Here is a 20,251-nt window from a genome sequence, read left to right on the forward strand (position 1 = left end):
ATCAAGACAAAGTCTCAGAATAAAAATATAAAAAGGGCTGGGGATGTGGCTGAGTGCTTAAAAGCCCCTGGGTTCCATCAACAAACTTGACACTGAACTGTGACAAAGGTATAGATTACTTTTGTGTCTCATGTTACTATATAGGATACCATGTAAACCAATGACCATGCAATTTCTATGATTTCGTTATGCTATTACAAGACTGTATCACACCTATTTTAATCATAAGACTAAAATGGTGCAGCTGACTTGCAAAATGCAAAATATAATAATTAATTAGCAAGGCCCTACGTAACTTAGGGTTGTGACTCTGGAATCACAGAAGTGCACCATTGTGACCAGCAAGATGGAGTCTTGATCAGTTGCCCAGACTACTTTCAAATGCTTCTCCTACCTCAGATACCCAAGTGCAATGACTAAACCTAGGAAAGAGGATTCTTTTTTGCAAGGCTGGGAACTGAATCCAGGGCTTCACACATGCTTGGTAAGTGCTCTAACACTGAGCTACACCAACCCCCAGCCTAGCAAAGAAGATATACCTTGTGATGATATTGATGATATATGGGTCTTTCACAGATGTTTTTCTTCAGTGAACTATAGAAAATTAAGCATAATGTCTAGGAGCTGAGTCAGTAAATATGGATCGTGGTTCAATAAGGGGTTGAGGTATTAAATCTAAGTTCTCTGAAATATATAAAAATATTGAAAGAAATAAAGCCATTATAATAAAGAAAATAACCAGTCACAAAAATGACAAATACTGCATGAATCTATTTATATCAGGTATCTAAAACAGTCACATTTATATAATTAGAAAGAACCAGAAGCTAGGGGGAAAAGACAGTAGTTGTTATTTAATAGGAATAGATTGAAATTCACAAGATGAAAAAGTTCTGGAGATCTGTTTCACATCACTGAATATACTAAACTCTACTGATCCCTACACTTAAACATGGTTAAGATGGAACTGAGAATGTAGTTAAGTGATAGGAGCGCTTGTCTAGTATGCCCGACGCCAATTTGATCCTCAACACAGGAAGAAAGACAGGAAGAAAAAAAAAGTAGGATGTAAATTAAATTGCATTTTGCTCTCATAACAAATTATTAAAAAAGAAAAAAAAAAAGCGAGGCAGGAGGCGGAGTGGGCGAGGTGGCCTATCACTGAATTCAAGCAGCTCCACAGGCCAAAGTAGGAGAATCATAACTATAAATCCAGTCTCAGACTCAGCAACTTAGGCCCTAAGCAACTCAATGAGACCCTGTCAAACACAAATCGAAAAAAGGGTTTGTGATGTGGCTCAGAGGTTAAATGCCTCTGGATTCAATTACAGGTACAATAAGCGGTGGGAGGGTTTAAAGAAGAGAAACTACATAACTAAATAGAACCCTTACAAGAAACAAAATATTAAATACTAAAAATGTTCAGAAACACTCTTGTATACTGCGCATGAAAATGTAAGAAATGAGAATTAATTTTGGAAAACTATTAGTATCAACAAATCTAATCAGCTAAACATGTCATCTATTCACAATCCAGGAACTCCACTAGACACAAATGCACTTCCTTGTTTCCCAAAGTCAGAGGCATTATTCATAATTATCCCAAACTGGAAATAACTGAAACGTCATTACCAGCAGAAGCGCCCAATAAATTTTAACTATTCATAATAAAAGAATACGACTTACCAATGAGAATGATTTATAATTATACACAATATGAATTAATCTCATAATTACAGTGCTAAGAGGCAAAAAATGACTTCTTTTTATAATACAAAATGTCAGAAGAGAAGGAGAGTGACATTTTTGGTAGGTAGCTAGGGATTAAGAGGGGAGAAGAATGTTTCTGAGGTACAATTATATTGCACACTGACAACACAAGTGTGTTCACTTTTTAAAAATTTTGTGAGCTTAGGATTTATGCTGTCTTCTGTAGGTAAGTTATAGTGAAATAACAGGTTTACTTTAATCATCTTTTTCTTTTTCATTTATTAGTTCAGGTCATTTTGGCGCATCTCTTAACTTTTCTAAAGTAGCATATTGGGATCTAATAAATCTTAACTACTATTTTATGTTTGTTTGCTCTACCACTGGAAACATGGTTACTGAGCACAGAATTCATTTCATCAGAGGCTCACATCAAATATTTGTTGAGTGAATATTTAAAAACCACAAAAACCAAATGTGGTTATATTTTATGAAAATTTCAAATCCTTCATTTTGCACTACTAATGACACAGAATCTCTCATTAAAAATTTTTGTCACCTGCCATGGCGGGCTCACATGGGTACTCCCAGCAACTCGGGAGGCAGAGGTAGGACAATCACAAGTTCAAAGCCAGCCTCAGCAAAATAGCCAGGCATCAAGCAACTAAGTGAGATACTGTCAGCCCATTTCTGTAATTCCAGCGATTTGAGAGGTTGAGGCAGGAGCATCACCAATTCCAGGCCAGCCAGTGTAACTTAGTGCTTTCTCATAATAAAAATGTGTAAGTAAAACAAGACTAGCAGTGTAGCTCAGTAGTAGAGCACTTGTTTACGATCATGCATTAAGTTCTGGGTTTGTTCATGTATACTCCAATGGGCATTAAAAAAATGTATGAGTTAAAGTTATTTTCTCCCATTTTGTTAGCTGTCTTTTCCCTATTTCAGAGTCCTTCATAGCACAAAAATTTCAGTGTTGATGACGTTCAATTATTTTATTTATTCTTTTTAGCCCAATTTATCTTTAATTTTTTCTTAATCACTTCTAGTCTTTTTTTCTTTATTTTGGTAACAGAGATTGAATCAAGAGGTGCCAAATCACTGAGCTACATCAACAGCCCTCATTTTATATTTCATTTAGAGATAGGGTATTGCTGAGTTGTTTAGTGCCTCATAAAGTTGCTGAGGCTGGCTTTGAACTTTTGATCCTCCTATCTGAACCTCCTGAGCTGCTGGGATCACAGGCTTGAACCACCATGTCTGGCCACTTATCCCATTTGTATCTTGTGTGTGTGTGTGTGTGTGTTGCTGGGGATTTAACCCAGGGCTCTGTGCATGTGGGGCAAGCTATAGCTGAGCTATATCCCCAGCCCACACTAGTATTTTTCATATTATATCATCTAATAAAAAATTATATGGTGGACCTCTAACTACCCCAGCTATATTTATTGAAGATTATTCTTTCCTAATGATTCTTGTCTTGGCATATTTACTGAAAAATGAAGTGACCATAAATGTGAAGCTTTATGATCAACTCTTGATTCTGTTCCATTGACATATTATGTCAAGACTTATGACAGGAACAACACTGTTTTGATAGCTTTGGGATGCATTTTGAAATTGGGACATGAGTCTTTCAATGTCACCCTTCTTTTTCAAAGTACTGCTGGCAAGCAAAAGGAGAGAATAAACCTATTTTGAGCAGAAATTTGAAGACCAAATATCTTTGTAGAAATCTTTTTTCTATGACTGAGCTAAATCCCCAGTCTTTATTATTTTGAGACTCAGTCACTTCCCCGGGCTAGCCTGGAACTTATGATCACCCTGCCTTAGTCTCCATGTCCCTGGGATTACACGTGTGCACAATGGTGCCAGGCCCCAGAAAAATCTTTTACTGTGTGCAGAAAGTAGAGAACCCTTTAAAATTCATAGCATGACCAAGGACCTGGATTCAATACCCAGTACAATACACACATATAAATAAATACCATAGTTATTTATAGTTAATATAAATAGTTATTTATAGTTAATATAAATAGTTATTTATATTAACTATAAATAAATAGTTATAATTTATAATGTTTGGGGGAAAATGTCAAAAATAAAAAGTATTTATACATGTTCAGTAAAAACGTAATTTCTTTTTTAGCCTAAATCCCATTCCTGCCCTTGGCGCAGTGATGATTACTATAGATTTTTGGTGTGATTTCAGGGAACTGGAATTAAAATCTGAGTCTTCTTGTATGAGAAACACACATTTTACCACTGCGCTACGTTTATAGCCAGGACAAGTATTTTTGATACACAGAGGGTTGAGTTTGGGGTTGGAGGACCCTCAGATAAGAAGGACTGACTATTTATTTATGTGTTTATTTTTATCTGTAAATGAAAACAAAATTCTTTGAGGTTGAATCAGGGTTGTTTTAGCACTGAGCCACATAGCCAACTCTTTTGTGTTTCTTATGTTGGAAAAGGGTCTAACTAAATTGCTGAGGCTGGCCTCAAATTTGTGATCATTCTGTCTCAGTCTCCCAAGTTGCTGGGAATAGTCCTGCACCACTGTGCACAGCTGTATATATTTTGAATGCCCAAACATTGGGATAATAATCAGTGTGTATTAAGTTTTGTAAGCATGCTAAATATAGTCATGTATCATTTCCACAAAAGGAGAAAATGACTGCAATGCATTTTTCTCATGTAATACTGTGAGCAGGGAATACAAAGAATTATAAGGGGTTTGTATGAATCAGGGTGCAAAGCAGGGTCAGACTTCTTGATTGGAAAGAAGTGAGCCCCTTTCCAGGATGAAAATAGAGTTAATCATGGTAAAAAAGATAGTACAAATGTTATGCTAAGATTTTTGGGAAACAGGGACCATGAGACAAAGTTAAAGAAAAATTCTACCCATATGTTGACAGAAAATGCCTTCTGTCATTATAAAACTCTCTTTACAAAATTATTATATAGAGAGATGGTTCTAATTCAGGGATCTCTGAGATAAAGATAATGCTGCCTCTGTTTCCAAGACAGCTCAAGCTGGGCATGATGGCTCACATCTGTAATACCAGCAATGCAGGAAACTGAGTCAAGAGGATAGCACGTTTGATGCCAGTCTCTGTAACATAGTGAGGTCTTAAGAAACTTAGCAAGATCCTATTTTGTGTGTGCGTGTGTATAGTACTAGGAAATTGAACCCATGGCCTCATGCATAACACATTGAGCCATACGCTAAATGCTGAGAATTTTTCTTAAAAGAAAAATAAAAAAATTAACTGAAGACGCAACAGTTACCCAAAATCTTTCCTGGACCTTCACCTCTGAAAAATATTCTTGCTTTCCTCCCTGCTGCCTTTCAAGGCCATTTTCAACAGCAAATAGCAGGACATGGCAGTAACTTGCATATTGGTGAGTACTTAACACAAAACCATGGATAAGCTCACCTATGAAGGCTTATAAGAGACTAACTGAAAGCTGACGGGAGATGGTGAAAGCTATATTACAAAAAGCAAAGTAAAGAATGAGCTTTCCCCAAATAGTAAGTGGAACAGTAGTTTGAATTGCTGAGAAAAAGGGCTGTTGAAGACCAATCATTTTCATTGGCAGTACTGGTAACTTTTGGGACAGGATTTTTACAGAAGGGATGGAAATAGGCAATAGATTTTTTGATAACCTATCTCGGAAGATTTCTTGGGCGGAGGATATATCTCAGTAGTAGAATGCAGGAAGGACATGTTTTAATCTCCAGAACCCCATCCCCTAAAAAGATTAAATCAGGGATTTAATCCAGGGGCACATAACTACTGAGCCATATCCCCAGCCTCTTTTAATATTTTATTTTCAGTTAGGCTATCACTAAGTTGCTTGGGACCTCATTAAATTGCTGAGGCTGGCTTTGAACTCTTGACCCAAGCTGGCATTATAGGTGTGCCCCACCATGCCTGGCTACTTGAATTTTTTGATACTGGGAACTGAACCCAGGGACATTACAACTTCATGGGCTTTACAACTGAGCCACTCTTCCAGCAATATACCAGCAATAACCCAATAGAAGTTTGTTTTAGAGCCTGAATTAAACAGAGAAAGGGATTATTTTAAGTAGAATGCATTGTAAATTATACTTCATTAGAGTTGCTAAAACACAGAAAAATGTAAAAAACATAAGAATATAAATATAAAGATTATAAAAAGAAAGCACAGCCGAGGAGAACATAATAGTTGTCCTAGATTAGAAGGCCAAACACTAAAAGATGTTCATTCTAGGGTTAGGGGATTGGCTCAGTGGTAGAGCACTTCCCAGTATGTTTGAGGCTCTTGGTTGGATCTCTAGCATTACTGAGACAAGTGAGAGACTTTCACCCCCTCCTCAGTCTACAAATTCAGTTTGTTTCTAAAGTTCATGTGCAACAGTAAATGAGAATTAAGTCAAGAAAAAAGTTTTTAAACAAATGAAAGGAAATTGTCCTCTAAATTAAAAAAATGTTTCCTTATAAACAAAAGAAAACAATAGGGTAGAACCAGACAAACAATGTTCTCCTCTACTGGGTTAATGAGTAAAGTTAATAGAACCAGTAGGAGGATATAGTAGTGAAATTTAATATCGATGAAAAATTATCAAATTAATTACTGGTTGTCTACAAAAAAAAAAACAAAACAAAACATGGAGAATCACTATTTTTGTCATTAAGGAGGGAAAGACAGCAGTAAAATAAAGCTCCTCTGAACCATCGAAGAATTAAGCTTCTCTACAAGGATAATAGCCAGGCACTCAGGAATAAAGGAAATTTAGATAAAGACAATGGCAGGCTGTACAATGGAAGTCTTGTTCACAAAAGTACAAAATGGGTTTTGAATAATAAATTCATGGGAGAAATACAGTGGTTCATAAATAAACACACCCAAACTTACTTCCTAAAATGCAAATAATCAAAACAGTAATGTTTTACTTACTAGTGTTAGAAGGACAAAAAAGATTTCAACATTCAATTAGTGTTTTGCTTCACTTTTTAAAATTCTTTTTTTTTTAAGAGAGAGAGAGAATTTTTTAATGTTTATTTTTTAGTTTTCGGCAGGCACAACATTTTTGTTTGTATGTGGTGCTGAGGATCGAACCCTGGCCACATACATGCCAGGCGAGTGCGCTACCGCTTGAGCCACATCCCCAGCCCTAAAATTCTTAATATCATCCAAAAGATTGAACAACTTAAATTATTAAGAGTAAAAAAAAAAAAAAAAAAATTATTAAGAGTAAAGAATTTGAAGGATTCCATTTTTGGTCGCCCNCCCCCCCCCCCCCCTTTTAAACATTAATTCTTAGATGCATCCTAATATGTTCCTGGATCCAAACCACCCATAACAATTGGGTTATAGTTCAGTTCCATATGCAATGAGGTCCAAAAAACTTTGATCATATTCTGCTTGAAAACAGCCCCAAGTTTCTCAACATTTAGAATACTATAGAACAATTAGCATTTATCACAAGTAATATTGACCTTATCACTAATCTGTTTAACATGCTTCAATAGTTGTCATTTATCAATCAGTGTGAAGTTCAGTGGTAGCGCGCTTGTCTAGCAAAAAGAGGACCTAGGTTACCATCCCCATTACCACAAAACAAACAAAAAAACCATCATCTAGGGCTGGGGTTGTAGCACTTGCCTAGCATGTGTCCAGGCCCTGGGTTCCATCCCCAGCACCACATAAAACTAAATAAACAAAATAATGGTATTGTGTCCATCTACAACTGAAAAAAACAGAAACAACCCATCATCTGTAATTGAAAGTTCTAACATCTTTGCTCTTAGTTTGGGAGATACCCTAAATTGCTAAAAAGATCACTTTTCGGAAAGGGTAAAATTAAGATGTCTTTTTAGGTTTGAAAGTATGATGTTTATTCAACTGCTGAGTTTCAAACTATTTTTACTTCAACTAAATTAGATAGATGTGGTGGTATACACCTGTGATCCCACTGATTTAAGAGGCTGAGGCAGGAGGATCTCAAGTTGAGTACTATCCTAAACCAACCTCAGCTAGGTAGTAAGACCCTTAGTGACTTGGCAAGACTCTGTTACAAAAATAAAAAATAGGGAGATGGGGTTGTGGGCTTAGTGGTAGAGTGCTCGCCTAGCATGCGTGACGTACCGGGTTAGATATTCAGCACCTCATAAAAATAAAATATATTGTTTCCAACCAAAAGTAAATAATAAATATTTTTTAAAAAAAAAATTCTATACATTTCAGCTAATATTATTTAAAAATAAAAAATATAACAAGGGCTGAGAATGTAGCTTAGTGGTAGAGAGGTCCTGGTTTCCATCCCCAGTACCAATAAATAAATAAATAAGGGTATGAAAAGGCTGGGGATGTAGCTCAGTGCCACATACCCCTGGGATTAGTCCACAGTTCAATGAATAAATAAACAAATAGAATATAACTAAATTAAAAATTCAACTAAATGGATCATCGGAGCTGCAAATTAAATTATATTTAATATTTTGAGCTGGGGAAGTAGCTCAGTGGTAGGGCCCAGGCCTAGCATGCCGAGGCACTCCGTTTGATCCTAAGGCAAAAACAAAAACAGTCAAAGCAACTGTGGAAGAAAATGCGTTAACATAAAAGTAATACTAATGATACACTAGCAGATAATAGATTTAAGTGAAGAAAAACAAATGAAGGACAAAACAAGCAAGGACAGTGAAAACTGTAAAACCATAACACTGTTTCACAGCTACCATCAACTCAACTGAAACATAAAATGGCTATGTTACACTGGGCAGATACTGAAAGTACCAAAGAAGTGTAACCCAGGATGCCAGCTACCTTTTCATAGGGTGTTATGGGAATGGACAGGAGGTACCTGATTTGGACACAGAAATCAGCAGCACCCCAAGACAACCATAGTAGATGGAAGAACCTTGGAACAAAAAATTGAAGACCGAATAAAGGTATAAATTCCAGCAAGATGGTTTGTAGACTTTTGAATACTCCATTTAGTTCACAACTCAACTCAGAACTCTTGGGGAATCAGATGAGAGTAGTAAAGAAATTACCCCTCATGTATTCTCATTAACACATCTATCCTACTGCCTAATATAGTAATTCTTTGGAGGGAGCTGAGGAGCCCCTGAAATTAACAGGCATTGGAGCCAACTGGGCTGCTCGGTTTGAATTCTTCCCACTCCTGCCATCATCAGGGGCTCCAGAGGTAGGGGAGTACAGGGAGTTAACTGAACGTTTGCACTCAAGAAACTATATCACCTTTTCCACCCGAATCTACAGAATAACAAGACAACTAGTCCCTGACAAGACCCAAAGTGACAAAAAAAGGAGTCAAAATTTCTGCCAAAATCTAATAATTATGTGGGAGTATAAATGCTCACCTGATAAGGACTCATTTCAAAGAAAAGAATAAAACAATGGAGAGAAAAGGGAAAACAATCAATGTGAGAATGACTCCAAATGCAGGCTACTACACAGAATTTGCTTTTAGAACCTGATGTGGTGGTGCATGCCTGCTAATCCCAAAGACCCAGGAAGCTGAGTGAGAAGATTGAAAGTTCAAGACTAGCCGTAGCAATTCAGCGAGGCACTGACACTTAGTGTAACCCTGGAATTGTAATGGAGGTTAATGTTTACTATGGATTACACACAAAATGAATACACTAAGATGAAAGTAAATTTAGAGACATGCAATCCACTAGTTACAAGTTTATTAGATTCCTTAGTTCAAAATGAGTGGCTGACTGGCTTTCATTTCCTCCCATACCCACAGATAGGACTTAATTATGCTGGTGTCACTCCAAATAATGTATAGAGTCCTAAAGACTATGGACTATAGTCCTAAAGTCCTACATAATCCTTTCATTATATTTTGCATTTAACCTTAACTTAAGGTTCAACTATGGGTTAGACAACTTAAACAGATTTCTAGCTTGAATTCTTTTCTCCTCTTAGAAAAGAACTAATATTGGGGTGGAGATGGGGCTCAGTGGTAGAGTACCTAGCAGGCGTGAGGCACTGGGTTCGATTCTTAGCACCACATAAAAATAAATTCAATAAAATTATTGTGTCCATTTACAACGAAAAATAAAAAAAACAACTAATATGGAAAACATCAATACTACTTCAAGACACCAATTCAAATGCAAAATATTTGGTTTTCTAAGTATTATCTAACCTCAGTATACATTTATTCGACAGGAGCTTATTGTTTGGCAATAAACAGATTTGGTCTTTTATAAGATAACCTGGAAAGTTTGCAAATAATAAAGTCTGATTAAACTTACTATTTTTAGATTTCATTTATAAAACCTATTTCCACAAACATACTACATCAATAACTGTTTTTATTATCAAAATGATTTTTTTTTGGGGGGGGGGGTGCATCCCACGCTAGTTAAGGTCTCTACCATGGAGCTACATCCCAAGCCCAAGTTTTTATTTCTGAATGGTCATTAAAAGATATTAAAACTTTCACTCATTAAGTCACTCAGCAACAGAATTTTATTTTACTCCTTCTCTCTAAATTATTTTTGTATTTATGAAAAGTTGGAGATATACTACTACACTATACTGAGATGTTCTTTTATTCTAGGAAGAAAAAAAAGGAATATCACATAAGACAAAAGAAGAAAGCAATTTGGGTATACCTGAGATTCATGGAAAATGCTGAACAAATACACTTTGTACCTAATAACTCACAGAGAGTATTACAAGAAGTTTCTATGAACAATGAGATTCAAATTTTGTCTTAAACATACAGACATACTGCAATTCTGTTAGTGTCATTATTATTATTACATGAGAAGAGGTTTGGAAGTCAGGAAGGAGAAATCACACAAAACCCTATCATATAACCGAACTACCTTGGGTTAATTACGCATTACGGGGGAAGACAGCTGCCATTTCAAGAGATATTTTTACTCCTTGCTACTTACTAGGCAAATAAGTAATGGATCCAGAAATAACTAGCAGATGCAACTAAGCGAATGTCAACTACCAGTGCTAGATATTGGGAACTAATCCCTGCCATCTATTTCAGCAAAGGAACAAGGTGAAACATAGGGGCAAGACTAAAAACAAAACTATTAGAAAACATAAGGTGAAGGGGTCCAGAAAAGGAACCAGAAAAATTAGAACAAATTGGACATAACTTTCCTATATTCAAATATATTTATATATGAATATGTGACAAGCGAAACTCCACATCATATTCAACCTCTTCTCAAGAATGGGAAGTTATACTCCATGTTATGTGTGATGTGTCAAAATACATTCTACTGCCATGTATATCTAAAAGAATTTTAAAAGAAATTGTCACAAAAGCTAGGGGAGATTTATCATTGGAGCTTTTGGGAATGTAACAATGTTCTTTTTTTTAAATGTCTTTATTTTATTTATTTATTTATTTTTTATGTGGCGCTGAGGATTGAACCCAGTACCTCACAAGTGCAAGGTAAGCACTCTATCACTGAGCTATAACCCTAGCCCCAACAATGTTTATTTTTAACTTGGGTAGCTGTTTCATGACTGTTCATTTACACACACACACACACACACACACACACACACACATTTTTGCAGGGGGAGGACAGTACTAGAATGCTGAGCTATATCTCCAGTTCTTTTTATTATTATTTTAACTTCCTGATTATCTCACCCAATCCCTTCCAATACCTTCAGTATCTCAAATCTAGAATACTTATATTCCCTGTTGAACCCAAAGGCTTCCTGGGGCCCAGAAAACTAAACTTATAAGGGCTTCTTTATGAGCGAGTATAGGTGTTATATATATATATAGGGATAGGATCATTCTCGTTCCCTGGGAGCTCTCAGTTCCCAGAGCACAAGAACTCAACAATAGTAAATCTCCAGGATCTGTGCTTCATTATGGACACACTTTTTGAGTATCAGGGCTGCGTGTCTCAAAGTATTTCCTTTCATTCACCCAGTGGTAGAGTGCTTGCCTATAACCGGTGAAGCACTAGGTCTGATCCTCAGCACCACATAAAAACAAATAAATGAAGATAATTAACAAAACAAAAAATAATGCCACTTATGTTGGCTTTCTATGACTGTATAACAAATTTTTTTCTTTTTTCTTTTTTAAAGAGAGAGAGAGAGAATTTTTTTTAATATTTATTTTTTAGTTTTCGGCGGACACAACATCTTTGTTTGTATGTGGTGCTGAGGATAGAACCAGGGCCACACGCATGCCAGGCGAGCGCGCTACCGCTTGAGCCACATCCCCAGCCCTGTATAACAAATTAACAAAAATTTAGGAACTTAAGCAACACAAACATGTTATCTACTTTCCAAGTGTGAGAAGTCCAATGTGTTAGCTGCTGAAATCCAAGGGGCTTTGATTCTTATCTAAGGCTCTCTGGCTGTTATAAACCCTTAGTTTCTTTCATTGCTAAGACTGAGGCTTCCGGGGCTGGGGATGTGGCTCAAGTGGTAGCGCGCTGGCCTGGCATGCCTGCGTACGGCCCGGGTTCGATCCTCAGCACCACATACAAACAAAGATGTTGTGTCCGCCGAAAACTAAAAAATAAATAATAAAATTCTCTCTCTCTTTAAAAAAAAAAGACTGAGGCTCCTCTTTTCCTGGTAGCTGTTAGCCAGGAACCACTCTCTAGAGCAACTTGAGGTTGCTTTCAGTTCCCTGCCATGGAAGTCTCCATGGGCAGTTTACAACAACAGGCTGTTTGCTTTCCCCAAGCCAGGAAGAGTCTTTTAGACAGGGCCTCACTTAGGCTGGCTTTGAATTTGTAATCATCCTATGGCCTCATCCTGACTCAGCCTCACCAGTAGCTGAGATTATAGCAATTCCATTACAACTGACTTCTTTTTGTAATTATGGACAAATCGTATTCTTACATTTTATAAACTTTGCTCTTGACATATTCCATAATGAACAGCATTGATCTTTAACAGCATTATGCTATAATATTCAAAAAATGAAAGCATTAGCCATTTAGAGAAGATACAAATAAGATAAACAAATTTTAATATGCCAATATAGAACTCTTTTTATGGCAGGGAAGAAGGAGGGGTTCTAGAGAGTGAATCCAGGGGAGCTTAACTGCTGAGCAACATCCCCTCCCACTTTTTTGGTACCAGGGATTGACTCAAGGACACTCAACTACTGAGCCACACCCTCAGTCCTATTTTGTATTACTTTGAGAGACAGGGTCTCACTGAGTAGATTTTTCTAAGATTAGCTTTGATCCTCCTGTCTCAACCTCCAGAGCATTGCACAGGGAAAAATTTATTTTGAGACAGGTTCTTCTTACTAAATTGTTTAGGCCTTCTCTTTGTTGCTGAGGCTGGCCTTTAACCTGGGATTCACCTGCTTCCGCTTCCCAAGTAGCTAGTTTTACAGGCATGTGCCACCACATCCAGCTCAATGTAGTGTAACTTATTTATTTTTATTGAAGAATGGATGTTGATTTTGTGCTTGACAGTCTCTAAGATGGCCCCAAAGTTCACTACTTCCTGATATTTGTGCTCTTACATTGTCCTGTCCACCAAACAGCACTGATCTACATAGGCACCATGAAGACACCATAGGTTCCTCTTTGCCCTTTTATTTCAGGGTGGGGGGTGCATGTAAAACTAACCTTCCAGGCCAAGGGAATATTTAAACAGTTCTATGACGAAGAATTGAGGCCTCCAGCCATCAGCCATCAAGGATATATACTGGGGATATAGCTCAGTTGGTAGAGTGCTTGTCTTGCATGCACAAGGCCCTGGATTCGATCCCCAGCACCACCAAAACAACAACAACAACAACAACAAAGAAAAAAAAAAAAAACACCTATGGCCTCAAACAGGGAGTCTGGAAGTGACTCTGCATCTATAGCACACTCCTTTCAGTAGTCAAGTTTCTAGATGACTACAACCTCCTGACACCCTCTGCCAAAAAGCACCCTTGTCAACTGCTCTTGAATTCCCAACTCACAAAAGAACATAATTGTTGTTCAGAGATACCACAGGTTTTCAGGTAATCTGTTAAGCATCAACATATATTCATATACACTTTACCAATGAATTCCTTAGACTACTATTTAGAAACTAGATAGCTTACCCCTATCTGAAAATGTTTCAAATGCTCTCTATTGCTCATAGAATAAAACCTCAACTCCTCACTATGGCTGACAAAACACTCATGATCTGGCATCTGCCCATCTTTTCACCATCACCTGGTTCCAATCCTTATCTTCTCAACTTCACTGGACACTTCTGGCATTTTCTTTTTCTCCCAATGTTCCCTTTTTCTTTATCTAAGACCTTTTCTCTTATTGTTTCTGGGCTTAGGAATGTTCTTCCCTACATTCTTGGGAGTATTTTATTCTGCATAGTTTGCCTCTTTTATTAGCTCACTCTATAGATTTTTTAAAATATTTTTTTAGTTGTTGATGGACGTTTATTTTATTTACTTATTTATATGTGGTGCTAGGAATCAAACCCAGTGCCTCACAAGTATGAGGCAAGTGCTCTAGCGCTGAGCTAAACTCCATCCTGCACTCTATATTTTTTCTGGAAAAAGGATGTATCTCTCTGTTGCTCAGACTGGCCTGCAATTCATGGGCTCAAGTGATCCTCCTGATTCAGTTCCCTAATAGCTGTGTCTGTGGGCATGTGCATCCAAGCCCAACTTCACTCAATTCTCAGTTTCAATATTCCCTCTCCAGAGAAACCTGCCAGGATGACCTATACTTAATAAGAAAATCCCGGAAGGATCACAGCTGAAACAGAAACAAGATAAAACCATCACCATCAAATCAATATAAAATTGAAGTTATCTGAAGAAATAAATTCATAGAATAAAATTGATAGGAGAATATAAATTCATTACTATAGAGAATATGTAGCTGAGATACACAAGGCAAATAAACTGGAAAGGAAACATCTAACACCTGAGAACAAAACTTTTAAAAAGCTCTGAGGGAAAACTGGTTTGTTTAAAAAAAAACCAAAAAACTGGTTATTTAAAATAAAAATGACAAGTGTTCAATATTCTAAAGGTGTACATCTAGCAATAACATGCAAAACACAGGCAAAAACAGAAAACTTCCTTGTTATCACCTTGTGGCTATTTTTCTGATCCAAACTTTCATGGGACCGCCCCCAAAAAGCATTTAACCTGTATTTTCAAACATTTCCAAATATCAAGTACTTACCCACTTAGCAATTGGACACCCATGAGAGCTTTTTCCTTCTTTTCCTGTGTATACAATTTGTTCTAGCCTTACTGCCTTTCCTTTATGGCCATACCTATTACAAAGTAGAGTGGAGGGAATACACTAATTAACTACAATCTACACTTGAAACAATTTGTTTTTAATTGCTATGAACAGAAGTTAAAAAAAAAAAAAAAATCAAACACTCCTCGTAAATTTACTTTTGCCAAACAATTGCTTTTATATGGCAGACATTTCTATTTCTATTTCATAGTTCTTCTTACTGATCCTTAAAGATCACTCTTTAAAATTAAACTGAGTCCAAGACAAGCAACGGGAATGCAGGGTTAACTTAATGTTGGCAGTGTTAATTTGAACTATTCTCACATTATATAATATATATATGAATAAGGATTCCTGAATTAATTATAGACAATTAGCCTTGCTTCCTGAGAGTCTTTTTAAGCACCCAGCAGCTCATAAGGAGGACTCAGGAGAACATATGGGCATTTTTCTTCTGAGCCCTAACAAACATCCAACTCATGCTCCTCAAAATTCTCTATTCACCTCATATTTGTTCCCAGAGATAAACTTATCTGCATTGAGTCAGGTCCACAATAAAGAATGATTTTAACAGGGAAACACATTTCCTCACCTATTCTCCATGATTTCCCTGACAGCAGCAATACTTGGTCCTGCCCCAAGGTGTGTATAATATGGGCCTTTGTCTTTTTGTATACCTCGATCTGCGGAAGGAATAAGATTATTAGACCCAAAGCCTTACAAAATTTCATAGGGGCAAGGAGCTCTTATACTATTTTTGCTTTGTTTTTGTTTTAATTCAGAACCATGAATCTTTTCAAGATCTTAGTCAGCGAGGTTTTCCTGCTCCTAATGTTCTTTCTTTCTTTTTTAAACCATCAGAGGATGGGGTGGGTCATCTTTATTGTCTGATCTCCCCCTTAAAAAAAAAAATTATAACTAAGGCACAAATTAAAACTTATCCAAGGGGCTGGGGATGTGGCTCAAGCGGTAGCGCGCTCGCCTGGCATGCGTGCGGCCCGGGTTCGATCCTCAGCACCACATACAAACAAAGATGTTGTGTCCACCGAGAACTAAAAAATAAATAAATATTAAAAAAATTTCTCTCTAAAAAAATAAAAAATAAAAAAATAAAAAAAAATAAAAAAAATAAAACTTATCCAAGACTGATAGGTCTGAGAAGCTTGACCTCAATTCCTTTTAAAATTGAGCCTATCAATTTCCCTACTAAGAACTTATCTTACTTCACACACAATTATGTATTTAGATTGGAAATATACAAGAATGAAATTATGTACTTAGATTGGAAATATACAAGAATGTTCGTTGCTACAATTACCAATAGTATCAAAAAAAGGGAACCAACCTTAACAAAAATCCCAGCAAATGATAAGTTAAATAAATCATAGGAAGTTTATACAGAATACAATAAAGTTACTGAAAAATAATATGTATAAACATTTTAAAAAGCTAAAAAGAAATTTAAGCTATAAAATTAAAACAGCAAGTTGCAAAGTGGTGCTTTGAAAAACCTACATTCAAATCAGAGACAAAATAAAAATCAGCAATAATGTTTATTCATATAGAAAAGTATAACAGGGATTTTTTTCTCAGAGAATAGAGAAAGATATTTACATACTTCTGATTTAGAATCATGTATAACTAGAATCACTGGGGAATATCTGTATTTTATGCATTTCTGACCATGGTGTATCTAAACAAAAAAGTCAGTGATCATTTTGACTGGACATTAAATATAATATAGAATCACTTATGTGGTTTTGTTTTCCTTTTTTTTTTTTTTTGATACCAGGGACTTAACCATTGAGCGACATCCCTAGTCCTATTTTGTATTTTGTTTAGAGAAACAGTCTCACTGCATTGCTCAGGCCTCACCTATTTACTGATGCTGGTTTTGAACTTGTGACCTTCCTGTTTCTGCCGGGATTACCAGCACTGCCCAGCTTTCTGTGGCTTCTTAGGCAAGGTACATAGATGAGATCTTAATTTATTGGGCATCTAGAGCACTAGTTGTTACTACTGATCTAAAGCAGGGGCAGTTTTGCCCCAGGGGCAACATTTGGCAATATCTGTAGACATTTCTGGAAGTAATAATTTGTCAGGTATGTGTGTTAGTCCTGCACACTAGCACTAATATCCAGTGAATAGCTCCACAGGCTGAGACAGGAGGATCCAGAGTTCAAAGCCAGCCTCAGCAATGGCAAGGTGCTAAGCAACTCAGTGAAACCTTGTCCTTTTTTTTTTTTTTTTTAAATATTTATTTCTTATTGTAGTGCTGAGGATCGAACCCAGGGCCTTGCAAGGGCAGAGTGCTCTACCGCTGAGCCACAACCCCAGTCTCCCGAAACTGTTTTTAAATAAAATACAAAATAGTACTGGGGATATGGCTCAGTGGTTGAGTGCCTGCCCCTGAGTTCAATCTACTGCCCCCCCCAAAAAATTAGAAACTTGACCCAAATTTGTTGTAGATAGGGCAAGGAAAGTATTATTTTCCTTAGCTAATGCTAGGTGCTCCCCCCCAAAAAATCAAATCCCACAATGCACAGGACAGCCTCCTGTGTTCTAAAATGCTGATAATTAGGGCTGGGATATAGCTCAGTGGTAGAGGGCTTGTTTAGATGCACAATGCCCTGGGTTCAATCCCTAGTACCACCAAATAAATAATAGTGTTAAATTTGAGAAACACTAGACACTTATTACTCCACTTCACTAGAAAATAATGCCCCTGAAGGAAAGCCATTACCCTGCCTTACTTGATGATCCTACTTGGTCATCCTACACATGTGAGCACAGTACCCTCAGAGGTAAACGATTAGACATAGATGTGACAGTGTATACCATAGTTTAATACTTGGTTGTGACTGGTTACTTTGCATGAGGAAAGGGTCTTGAAAAAAGATCACCATCTATTAGAACCATCCATACAATTAAACTAGACTTGTACAGGTTATGTATTGATTTTTTGAATTGCTGGCCTTTTTTCCATTTGTAATTATACACAGAAACACATTCTTCCTCTTATTCTTTGGATTGTTGAAGAAAGAGACAGTGGAAATTATAAGAATGGGCTCTAGTTGACACTGCCTGTCTCCTAATCCCAGTTCAGTCACTTTCAGATTGTGAATATCTCTGGGTCCCACATTTCCTCATTTGTAAAATACTAATAATTGATAATAAGTATTCCCTATGCAAGAATGTTGTGAATTTTAGAAGGCATGGCATAGAACCAGACTCATAGTAGGAGCTACAGATGGTGAGCCATTTACCACTGTTCGTCTAAGAATCTCTCTTGGTTTCAGCCAGGCATGCCTGTAATCCCAGCGGTTTAGGAGGCTGAGACAGGAGGGTCAGGAGTTCAAAGACAGCCTCAGCAATTTAGGGGGGCCCTAAGCAACTCATCCAGACCCTGTCTCTAAATAGAATATAAAAAAGGGCTGAGGATATGGCCAAGGGGCTGAGTGCCACTGGGTTCAATCCCTGGCAATGAATGAAGACCTCTATGTTTCAGTTCAACTCTCTTCAGACTGTGCAGTGCTTCCCAAAAGAGTGTACCCTGGTACAAGGTTGTAAACACAGTAGCCATCTACAAATGAGTCACATGCCCAGCCCTTTTTATTTTATATTTTGAGACAGGATCACAAAGTTGACAAGGCTGGCCTCAATTTGTGATTCTCCTGCCTCAACTTCCCAGATTCCCTGGGATCACAGGGATGCACCATCATGTCCAACATTTGGGCCATAATTTAAGTGATACTGTATTAATAACTAAACCTATTTAGATGGGGTTCAAAACAAGTTCTTTCACAAATTCTGTCCTGTTACAATTCTATAATCACTGAAATAAGGGGTTTTAATGAGAAGATTAAGAAACTATAATGACATGATCTATTTAATCTCTTTTTTCCCCCATCTATGATTACTGATTACTTTTTCTCTCCCTTTAGTAAGGAGGTTGAAATCAGTGGTGCTTTACCACTGAGCTACAACCAGTGTCTGGATAAACTGGTTGGCCTGAAACTTGAAATCCTCCTGCCTGAGACTCCTGATTCACTGGGATTACAAGCACACATCACCACCCAAGCTCAGTGGATTTGTTATATTTGAGTGCTTACATGAAATTTGAATACAGTGACTAATCAATATAGGAGTCAAATTTGAGAAAGTTTACCTTTACTTTTCAAATTTGACTCCTATATTGATTAGTCACTGTATTCAAATTTCATGTAATCAATATAGGAGTCAAATTAAGCTTTCACATGATTCAAATGCTAAGCAAATTTCTCAAGAACTACTGAAGAATCTTAACCCTAGCAAGACTTTTCTTAATTTTTTTAAGTTGTAGATGGATACAATACCTTTATTTTGTTTATTTATTTTTTATGTCGTGCTGAGGATCAAATCCAGCACCTCAGAAATGCGAGGCAAGCACTCCACTGCTGAGCCATGACCCCAGCCCTACACCGGGCCTTTTAACCACCGATAAAAGTAATTGTTAAGTCCCATGTAGTGGTGCATGCCTATAATCCCAGCAATTCGGGAGGCTGAAGCAGAGGTGTTTAAGTGGCCAGCCTGAGCAATTTAGTGAGACACTGTCCCACTACAGAAAATTAAAAAAAAAAAAAAAAAATGAAGCCTGGTGTGGTGGCACATGCCTGTAATCTCAGCAGCTCAGGGAGGCTGAGGCAGGAGGACGGCAAGTTCAAAGCCAGCCTTAGCAATTTAGCAAGGCCGTAAGCAACTAGTGAGACTGTGTAAAAATAAAAAATTAAAAGGCTGGGGATGTAGCTCAATGGTAAGCATCGTTACTAACAATGCCTAGTACTAATAAAAAAATTATTAATTTCTCAATATTCTCTTTCAATGACTCCTAAGGCACAAAATATACTGTGACCCCCCCCACTAGGACAAACTTATCCACTGAAATAGAAAACTAATATCTGCAGAATAAGTATTAAAATACATTAAAACTCAAAAAGATTTATGAATTCTAAAAGTAACTAACATAAAAGAATTTCTTAATACCTGGATACACATTTTCAATTGCAAAATAGAGAAGCACTAGAACCTGGCTGAAAAAGAATTAAACCATTCTTAAGTGGATGAGACTTTGTATAGTTATTTGTTAAGTTCTATATATTCTCTGTATGCACGTACTAGCTAACCAGAAAAAGTTTTTAATGAAATCCTCGTAAGTCAAAATTCTTCTAAATATTGGGAGAACAATTAGTCTTTAATAAAGTATTAAAGAAATCCTTCTTCGGCTATGACACTAAACTTGAGACCTTTTTTTTGATGCTGTTCTG

At 36.9% G+C, this 20,251-nt stretch overlaps 1 protein-coding gene across 15 annotated transcripts in view; it reads right to left on the reverse strand.

The window, feature by feature from the left end:
• Tet1 (tet methylcytosine dioxygenase 1) overlaps positions 1-20,251 on the reverse strand; it is a 130,272-nt gene that overhangs the window by 28,694 nt on the left and 81,327 nt on the right. For all 15 annotated transcript variants that reach the window (XM_048809870.1, XM_015500563.2, XM_048809857.1 and 12 more), the window contains 2 exons: positions 15,541-15,631; positions 14,886-14,979 (listed from right to left, as the gene is read on the reverse strand). In XM_048809870.1, the coding sequence (XP_048665827.1) occupies positions 14,886-14,979; positions 15,541-15,631 (185 nt within the window). The remainder of the gene's footprint in view (positions 1-14,885; positions 14,980-15,540; positions 15,632-20,251) is intronic.

Source organism: Marmota marmota, unplaced genomic scaffold (genome assembly GCF_001458135.2).
Source record: "Marmota marmota marmota unplaced genomic scaffold, marMar, whole genome shotgun sequence".
Classification (NCBI taxonomy): domain Eukaryota; kingdom Metazoa; phylum Chordata; class Mammalia; order Rodentia; family Sciuridae; genus Marmota; species Marmota marmota.